At 37.6% G+C, this 10421-nt stretch overlaps 1 protein-coding gene across 1 annotated transcript in view; it reads left to right on the forward strand.

The window, feature by feature from the left end:
• The window catches only part of LOC132559526 (sodium- and chloride-dependent glycine transporter 2-like), a 28234-nt gene extending 18440 nt beyond the window's left edge, over positions 1–9794 (forward strand). The window contains exons 8-14 of the mRNA XM_060224153.1: positions 1925–2049; positions 2594–2709; positions 3348–3479; positions 4152–4251; positions 4652–4752; positions 5025–5192; positions 9600–9794. Coding sequence (XP_060080136.1) covers positions 1925–2049; positions 2594–2709; positions 3348–3479; positions 4152–4251; positions 4652–4752; positions 5025–5192; positions 9600–9794 — 937 coding nt within the window. The remainder of the gene's footprint in view (positions 1–1924; positions 2050–2593; positions 2710–3347; positions 3480–4151; positions 4252–4651; positions 4753–5024; positions 5193–9599) is intronic.
• Positions 9795–10421: the final 627 nt, after the last annotated feature.

Below are 10421 nucleotides of genomic sequence, written 5' to 3' on the forward strand. Positions count from 1 at the left end.
TTTTAAGCATATTTATAATTATTTTTTTTTAACAAATTCGTTATTTTATACAAAACAATCTGGTTTTATGCCTACACACTCTACCGTTCACCAACTCATTGAAATCTACCACAACTTTTGTCTCAATATTGAGGAAAAGAAACACACATGCATTGTTTTCTGTTATATTTCAAAAGCATTTGACATAGTTTGGCACAAGGGTCTGATATCAAAACTTAAATCTTATGGTATATCAGGAACCATTCTGAACTGGTTAATACATTATCTAAAATCAAGACAACAAAGAGTATTTGTAGGTGAACATTTTTCTAATTACCAAACAATTAAAGCTGGAGTTCCCCAAGGTTCAATTTTAGGGCCTCTTTTGTTCCTAATATCAATGATATACCCGATGAATTATTAAGTGTATCACGTTTGTTTGCCGACGATACTTCATTGACCTATGGTTCTTCCTCTATACTAGAAATAGAACGAATTTAATCTAACACCTTCTTATTTTCACGATCTTTTACCAACAGTTAACAGTAATTTAAATAGGTATGAATTAAGAAATAACAATGATTATATATTACCGAATTATAGACTAACTAATACCAAATGTCTTTTTTTGCCTAACACTATTAAACTCTGGAACAATCTTCCCGATGAAACAAGAAATCTACCATCTGTGTCTAAATTTAGAAAAACTACCAGTCCAAGACAAAACAAATATACTATTTTCTTTAATTACGGACCACGTCGTTTAAATATAATTCATACTAAATTAAGATTTCACTGCAGTGCTTTAATTAACGATTTGTACCGTGTAAACTTAGTAGAATCATCATCATGTTCTTGTGGACACTTTTGTGAAGATGCATATCATTATTTTTTTGAATGTCCTAATTATACTATTTTGAGAGCAAACATGTTTGTAAATTGTGTCCGTATTACCCAATCAATCTCGAAACGTTTTTGTCTGATAAATCTTAACTCGCCGTTACTGAAAACGAAGATATTTTTTCACATCGTACAAACATACATGCGGGCCAGCAACAGATTCTGACTTCACTCAGTGAATGGGTGATCTTGCCTTCTTCTCCTTTCTGTATCTCTAATAGCTACTTGTAACTATATTAATTTATTAATATTGAATGTTATTAATTAATTACGAGGAATGTTTGCCTGGCACTTTAGATAAGCTTAATTGAAAGCCTTGAAGAGAACGAGATGGCCTATAGGAATGGTGTTTTAATGAACTGTGTAAGAAGGAAGGATGTGTTGTGCAGTTATAGTGCCAGGCATGAGCGATGACTACGTCATATTGTTAAATCAATTTCTTCTCTTCCTCTCCCATCTTTTCTTCCCTTCTTTTTTCCCTACTACATTTTACATTTGAAAATAAGTTGTAACTGTACAAAGCTGTTGTCACATTCATTGTATATATTATTATGGAGAGGGCTCTTATAAGTTGAGATAACTTGTGCCCAATCCATTTGCTTTTGCAATACAATATGTTTAAACTGTAAACACTAACTGTAAGTTTGTTTGATCAAACATTTGGTTCAGAAGGGTTAGGATAGAAAATATGGACATGTGAAAATGTGCTAGAATTAGCACGGAAATGACTGTGTGTTATTTTGTACTACAGAGATGCTATAATTAGCACGGAAATGACGGTGTGTTATTTTGTACTACAGAGATGCTATAATTAGCACGGAAATGACGGTGTGTTATTTTGTACTACAGAGATGCTATAATTAGCACGGAAATGACGGTGTGTTATTTTGTACTACAGAGATGCTATAATTAGCACGGAAATGACGGTGTGTTAGTTTGTACTACAGCGATGCTATAATTAGCACGGAAATGACGGTGCGTTATTTTGTACTACAGAGATGCTATAATTAGCACGGAAATGACGGTGTGTTATTTTGTACTACAGAGATGCTATAATTAGCACGGTGATGACAGTATGTTACGGTCTACTGAACGGTTTGGTCATCTTCTCGGTAATTGGAGTGTTATCGCACGAGAGCAACGTACCAATCAACAAGGTCATTACGTCAGGTATGTTGTAATTTGCATAATTGAAATTTGGAAGAAAAAAAGATAATGATTATATATGAAAAGTGAAAATATTTCTTTTTAAGGAGTTCTGGGTGGTGAGAAACAGTATGATAAAGCCATTCACATTACGTGATATAGCTACTAGCAATATCTCGGCAAGCTCTTTTTGCTATACCAATGGTCACGTGACTTTATGATCTCCCGATTTGTAAGGATAAGATATAATCTCGGTCCCTTCGAAAGGAAACCGAGAGTAGTTTCTCTACCATGACAATAAAACGGGGCATGGCGTCATAATTTCTACCCTAAAATGAATCCCGTGTTCCGTTTTGATAATGAAGTGCTACTGTTTTGAATGGCCAAGAAGCCTAGAAGATGATAGCATATCTGGTATAAAAACATTATATCCTTTGTTGTCTTTTTGAATCTTTCAGTCGGAATACTATTCAGCTGTTTCCGATATTCCGTTGTCGTTTTGTATGTCCTTTTAGGGTATTAAGATAAAGAGAAATGCACATAATAAAAAATGATGTTTCAATTACAGGGGGGTTCTCCCTGGGGTTCGTGGCCTACCCACAGGCGATAACGTACTTCCCTCTGCCTCAAATCTGGGCCGTGCTGTTCTTTATCGTGCTATTGCTACCAGGCCTAGACTGTCAGGTGAGCCAGCTGCCGAGTCATGACTTTTTAAAAATACATCAAAATCACATACTATATTTTACGGATGAAATAGTGATATCATAACAGTAGTAGAGTTTATTCATATTCACAGTCTTTCGAGTACAAGATATATAAATGATGGAAACAAGCCATAAATTTATTTTCTTCCGGAAGTGAATTATTCGGAACATCTCTGATGTCATCAAAGGACACTAAAACTTGTTTTAGTATACATTGTGTTTACTTTAGATTTAGTTCGCTTCATATTTAAAACTTCTAAAGACCGTACAAATTACAGCCTGTAATCTATGTCTTCATTGTGTCAATGTTTCCTGGTGGTCATAAATATTGACATCTCGACCGTATCAATCATAAAGATGAAATAGCCATTTCAGTGAAAATTATTTCCAGGTCTGATTCGATAATGAAAAAGGGTAAATAATTTGAAAAAGGCAATTAATGATTCTAGAAATGGATTTTAAAAACGTACATTAATGACACTTTTCACAATACCATTAGCTCGCATTATGTATAGTCAGTTTGTACTCCATTAAGCCCACTGGACACGTTCATGTTGAAATTTTGGTTGGAGTGAACTTTCCTGATTTATTTGTAACCCTAATGACCATGTTCTCCAGACTACTCTCATGGAACCAGTACTTTGTGTACTAGAAGAAAACTTTCCTACAACAATCGGCCGAAGGAGAATTCCGCTCCTTACCGGACTCACCATATTCACATTCATCTGTGGGATCCCACTTGCTACTCAGGTAACGAAATCAGTGTTATGTCGAACTTCATGGACGGATCCAAGACTTCGAGTAAGAAGGGCACACGTAATCAATGAAAAATAGTACCGTGGGACTAAAATTAATCTAATTACAAGGTATAATAATGTTATCGTGAACTGATTAATAAATAATAAATATGTAATACGGTACCCCTCCCGTCGAAACTCGTTCGTATATACTTGGTGGTAATTGCACAAGTCAACGATAGAATGAAAACTATACGTAACCTTTAGGTCGCATAGTATTGATTTTATCAATGGAATTGTAACTGATGTCCTCAATTTGGTTATTCTATAGGATTTGTAGTGTACTAGTATTCGATAGACCAAAATAGGTGGTGATGATGGAATTTTCGTTTGTTAATTTTTTAAATCATGGTCACTTGGCAAATTTGAGAGGGTAGGGGTGTGTATGTAGGGGTTGGGGGTAGGTTCTGCCCCCCTCCCCCCACCCCCACCCTTGATCCGCCAATTACTTTAACTGCATCAAACAGGTGATTCATCCTTTTCGTCAGTGATGCTAGGGGCCCATAGGGGTTGAATTCTAGACGGCTACTTTGAAAAATGGAAATCACTCAAATTAAGTGTTAACAAATAGAAGAGACATTCAATTATTTGCACAGCTGATTTAAGATTATTCTATATCGTTCAGGCTGGTGTGTACATGTTCCAATTGATAGACTGGTACACTGCCACCTGGAGTGTCCTCCTAATAGCCGTCACGGAGTCCATCTTATTTGCATGGGTGTACGGTAAGTGAGAGAATACTACAGGTTTTTGGATGTTGTACTAGTAATCGATAAAATTGTTTATGTTTTAGTGCATTTTAGTTATTTTGTGCATCATAAATACATGAAAGATAAAAATGATTTTCCTCAGGGTGCTACGATTTTGAAAGTAGAGCAAACCGTTGTAAAATCTTGTCAATTTTACAGAAAGAGTCCTTAATTGGTGCAACTTTAAAAGATGAAAAGTCCTTACCTTTGTCTCTTGGAATAAACAACTGTTACATTGAAAAACATGAACAATTAACTTCATTTTTTGCTGATTTCATTTGGCAAACTTTTAAAGCGATTACTTTCTGGATGTGTTGTGGCATTGTGGGTCAATGAATTGTTTCTGCTGGCTAACACTGTTGTTTTATTTACCTAGGCGGTGACCGTCTAAGTCGGGACGCCATGTTGATGTTGGGACGACCTCTACCAGTGTTTGTACGGATCGCGACAGCATTTGTCATGCCAATCATCCTTACGGTTAGTGGGAATTAAGATAATATCTGTTTATTTAACCAAAATGAGCCGATGTCATTGAATGGGTTCGTGTACATTAATCGTATGTGTTTGAGCATTATTCCTACAAGAACGACACACTTTAAAACAAGTCATTGTCAAACTGACACGATGCCCTAACGTTATTGTAGTATTTGATAGCTTAGTTGTTGTCTTGCTGGCATTTCGTGGTCTTTTTTTTATTCTAATGTTGATTTTTGTTATTAATGATAACACCTGATAAAATTACATTCCAGTTTTTGGTGGTTGTGAGTATTTTTAAATACAAACCTCCTACTTACGGTACATACGAATACCCGGATTATGCTCGCAGTATCGGCTGGTGTTTCTCCATGGCGTCCATCGTACCAATCTTCCTCTACATGGCATCCATTGTTAAAAGGGAAAAGGGATCTTTAGGAGAGGTATGTGATTAAAATGTTGATATCGAAAAAGTGTGTGGATGTGTGTCATATTTAATCAACCATAAAGTAAGTGCAAGCTTCTCCACGGGTATCTTCCAAAAGGCGTTGTTAAAATTGTTGAGGAATCAATTTGTGTACATATTCTTTGCGCTTTTTTAATTAACATGGAATGAAGACGAATCCGGTAACGGTAAAATGAAAAGGGACATAAGAATGCTACAAGCTGGTGCCAACGTCAGGTAGAAGTAGACTTGAGGTTTCCCAATGGTGGTGTCAAGTATATGGCTAACGGTAACTCCATGATGGAGGTCGTTGATGGTTTACAACGCAGTACCAACAGTGACATTTCGCTGAAAAATCTCCACATGTTCCAGACTGCCGCTGCTTTACTAAATATACTGCGATGAAATCTTTCGTCTTGCTTACATCACCATACGCTGGAGTTTATCGGGCCTTACTTTATCCTCTTGGACGAGATTGCTTAGTCACAAGGAGCAAGGGTGACTGGGCTGTATCTAGCGTAAGCGACTATTCAACAAATGGGTTCCCGTCGAGTATGGGATATGCTTGTTCGGAAAAAGGCGTTCAATGGAGCATGCGCAAATTGTAATTGATACACGTGGACGTCACGATTGCATCCTGGATACTTCAGGGGTTACAATCACTACATCCTCGATACTCCAGATGTTACAATCACTACATCCTCCATACTTCAGATGTTACAATCACTACATCCTCGATACTCCAAGGGTTACAATCACTACATCCTCGATACTCCACGGGGTACAATCACTACATCCTCGATACTACATGGGTTACATTAACTACATCCCCGATACTCCAGGGGTTACAATCACTACATCCTCGATACTACAGGGGTTACAATCACTACATCTTCGGTACTGCAGGGGTACGATTACTACATCCTCGATACTCCAGGGGATACAATCACTACATCCTCGATACTTCAGGGATTACAATCACTACATCCTCGATACTCCAAGGGTTACAATCACTACATCCTCGATACTCCACGGGGTACAATCACTACATCCTCGATACTACATGGGTTACATTAACTACATCCCCGATACTCCAGGGATTACAATCACTACATCCTCGATACTCCAGGGGTTACATTAACTACATCCCCGATACTCCAGGGGATACAATCACTACATCCTCGATACTTCAGGGATTACAATCACTACATCTTCGATACTGCAGGGGTTACAATCACTACATCCTCGATACTCCAGGGGATACAATCACTACATCCTCGATACTCCAGGGGATACAATCACTACATCCTCGATACTTCAGGGATTACAATCACTACATCCTGTATACTCCAAGGGTTACGATAACTACATCCTGTATACTCTAAGGGTTACAATCACTACATCCTCGATACTCCAGGGGTTACAATCACTACATCCTCGATACTCCAGGGGATACAATCACTACATCCTCGATACTTCAGGGATTACAATCACTACATCCTGTATACTCCAGGGGTTACAATCACTACATCCTCGATACTCCAAGGGTTACGATCACTACATCCTGTATACTTCAGGGGTTACAATCACTACATCCTCGATACTCCAGGGGATACAATCACTACATCCTCGATACTTCAGGGATTACAATCACTACATCCTGTATACTCCAGGGGTTACAATCACTACATCCTCGATACTCCAAGGGTTACGATCACTACATCCTGTATACTTCAGGGGTTACAATCACTACATCCTCGATACTCCAGGGATTACAATCACTACATCCTGTATACTCCAGGGGTTACAATCACTACATCCTGTATACTCCAAGGGTTACGATAACTACATCCTGTATACTTCAGGGGTTACAATCACTACATCCTGTATACTCTAAGGGTTACAATCACTACATCCTCGATACTCCAGATGTTACAATCACTACATCCTCGATACTCCAGATGTTACAATCACTACATCCTCGATACTCCAGGTGTTACGATCACTACATCCTTGATACTCCAGGGGTTACGATAACTACATCCTCGATACTCCAGGGGTTTCGATCACTACATCCTCGATACTCCAGATGTTACAATCACTACATCCTTGATACTCCAGGGGTTACGATAACTACATCCTCGATACTCCAGGGGTTTCGATCACTTCATCCTGTATACTCCAGGGGTTACGATAACTACATCCTGTATACTTTAGGGGTTACAATCACTACATCCTCGATACTCCAGATGTTACAATCACTACATCCTCGATACTCCAGATGTTACAATCACTACATCCTCGATACTCCAGATGTTACAATCACTACATCCTCGATACTTCAGATGTTACAATCACTACATCCTCGATACTTCAGGTGTTACGATCACTACATCCTCGATACTTCAGGGGGTACAATCACTACATCCTCGATACTCCAGGTGTTTCGATCACTACATCCTCGATACTCCAGGGGTACAATCACTTTCGCTCTATGGACACCTGAAACATGCCCTTCAAAATTAAAGGCCCAAGCGAAGTAATTCGATTGGTTCAAGAAGAGAAAAAAACTTAAAAGTCATTTCAATATACTGTAATTTGACATAAAGTAACAAACAAAAGATAGCCTCGGAAACCTTTGAAATAGTACAGGATTTTCGATATGGTATGCATAAACTTTGTCAATCATTGTAATGTTCTCCGAATCAAATACGAGTCAATTGAAGCAGGAATTCTAGCATACTACTATCAGGACCTGAAATTTATATTTCGCAACTGTAGAGAAAATATACCATTTTATAATATATATTTACTACAATGTTATTTTCAAAACCTCCAGATCCACAAATATCCTGTTCTTTCACAAAACCTCCTGATCCACAAATATCCTGTTCTTTCTTAAAACCTCCAGATCCACAAATATCCAGTTCTTTCTTAAAACCTCCAGATCCACAAATATCCAGTTCTTTCTTAAAACCTCCTGATCCACAAATTTCCTGTTCTTTCTTAAAACCTCCAGATCCACAAATATCCTGTTCTTTCTTAAAACCTCCAGATCCACAAATATCCTGTTCTTTCTTAAAACCTCCAGATCCACAAATATCCTGTTCTTTCTTAAAACCTCCTGATCCACAAATATCCTGTTCTTTCTTAAAACCTCCTGATCAACAAATATCCTGTTCTTTCACAAAACCTCCAGATTCAAAAATATCCTGTTCTTTCTTAAAACCTCCTGATTCCACAAATATCTTGTACTTTCACAAAACCTCCAGATCCTCAAATATCCTGTTCTTTCAGAAAACCTCCTGCTCCACAAAAAAACCTGTTCTTTCACAAAACCCTTGCTCCACAAATATCATATTCTTTCACAAAACCTTTAGATCCATAAATATCCTGTTCTACTTGCACAAAACCTCCTACTGCACAAATATCCTGTTCTAGTTGCACAAAACCTCCTACTGCACAAATATCCTGTTCTATTTGCACAAAACCTCCTACTGCACAAATATCCTGTTCTAGTTGCACAAAACCTCCTACTGCACAAATATCCTGTTCTAGTTGCACAAAACCTCCTACTGCACAAATATCCTGTTCTAGTTGCACAAAACCTCCTACTGCACAAATATCCTGTTCTAGTTGCACAAAACCTCCTACTGCACAAATATCCTGTTCTAGTTGCACAAAACCTCCTACTGCACAAATATCCTGTTCTATTTGCACAAAACCTCCTACTGCACAAATATCCTGTTCTATTTTCACAAAACCTCCTACTGCACAAATATCCTGTTCTATTTGCACAAAACCTCCTACTGCACAAATATCCTGTTCTATTTGCACAAAACCTCCTAATGCACAAATATCCTGTTCTATTTTCACAAAACCTCCTACTGCACAAATATCCTGTTCTTTCAGAAAAAAACCCTGTTTAAGCCAATGACGTTGTGAAATGTATGAAGTGATCTTAATTTGCGTCTCTATTGACGAAATTCATCTTTTTCTTCAACAATGTATCTGAAGTCTATTTCAGGCTTTTTATATTATCTTAAACAGAACAAATCCTTATTAAAAATCGAGAAAAAAAAAAGTATTACGAATTTATACTATTATTTCAAAATTATAGAAAAGTTTAAGTAAAAAGAACGGGGAAGGTGGCTGAGGAAGGGAGGTTCTGGAGGTTTTGTGAATGATCAAATAAAGAGCATGAGCTAAGGAAGATAACCTCTGCACAATAATCCTGTCGACGCGATCCATCACTGATACATGATGCTAACCAATCCGTGACAAATGTTCTCTGTCTTTTAGATTTCATAGTTCCTCGCTTTCTGTTATTGTCAACAACAAGTTTTTGATATTATTAACTTAATCTTTCGTTTTTCTATTTAGCAGTTATATTTGTTTTTCACAGCGGTTCGCGAAACTTTTAAAACCTTCTTCAAGTTGGGGACCATCGGAGGACGACATAAAGCCGGCTTACAACAATCTGGAGCGAACTTATCAGCGATCATTCAAACGATTAGCTAAATTCAACATACTAGGACGTGGTGGGTTTGAAAATGTTAAAGGAGATTGTGATGTTTCCGAGATGGATTCAATGAGCTGATGATACAAATGCTTCTCTTCTGGTGTTCACCGAATGTTGAACCTCTCTCTGAATTGTCGAGGTATTATGTAATGAGATCGTCACAGCATAAACCGTTGATGGTTTTGTTGTGTCCTCGGGAAATTGTCACGCGAAAGGAATAAAGTGACGTTTTATTTATTTATTTGTTTGTTTGTTTGTGCGACAGTTGTGGTAACGCACAACGCATTAAAACCTTCGTGCTCACAACGGTGCGATAGGATCGCACATTTTGTGAGGTTTGGTCAGAATGATTGGCTAAATATTACGGATTCAAGATTAAACAAAACATTCGTGTAGTTATTACTAAATAACGGTCACATGGACATTTTAATTGATTGGTAATTATAAAAGTAATTCTTAATTCAACAGTTTTCGAAATAACACTGGATCTGCATTAATCTTGTCGTATATAGTTTCACACCTCAGGACCGGGCGAGCAGTTGTGCCTTGGGCAACAAAGTTTACCTGTAATCGGTTATAAACATGACAGGTCCGGATCCGTAATCGGCTGTCTTGCCCGAGTAACAAACACAGCACTAATGATATACCTTAGTGTATATTTTCGTTTATCAAATGAATGGAAAAGGATGGTAATACAGAAGTAAC

This window comes from Ylistrum balloti, unplaced genomic scaffold (genome assembly GCF_031769215.1).
Source record: "Ylistrum balloti isolate Yb309-2 unplaced genomic scaffold, AGI_CSIRO_Ybal_v1 Utg370928, whole genome shotgun sequence".
Classification (NCBI taxonomy): domain Eukaryota; kingdom Metazoa; phylum Mollusca; class Bivalvia; order Pectinida; family Pectinidae; genus Ylistrum; species Ylistrum balloti.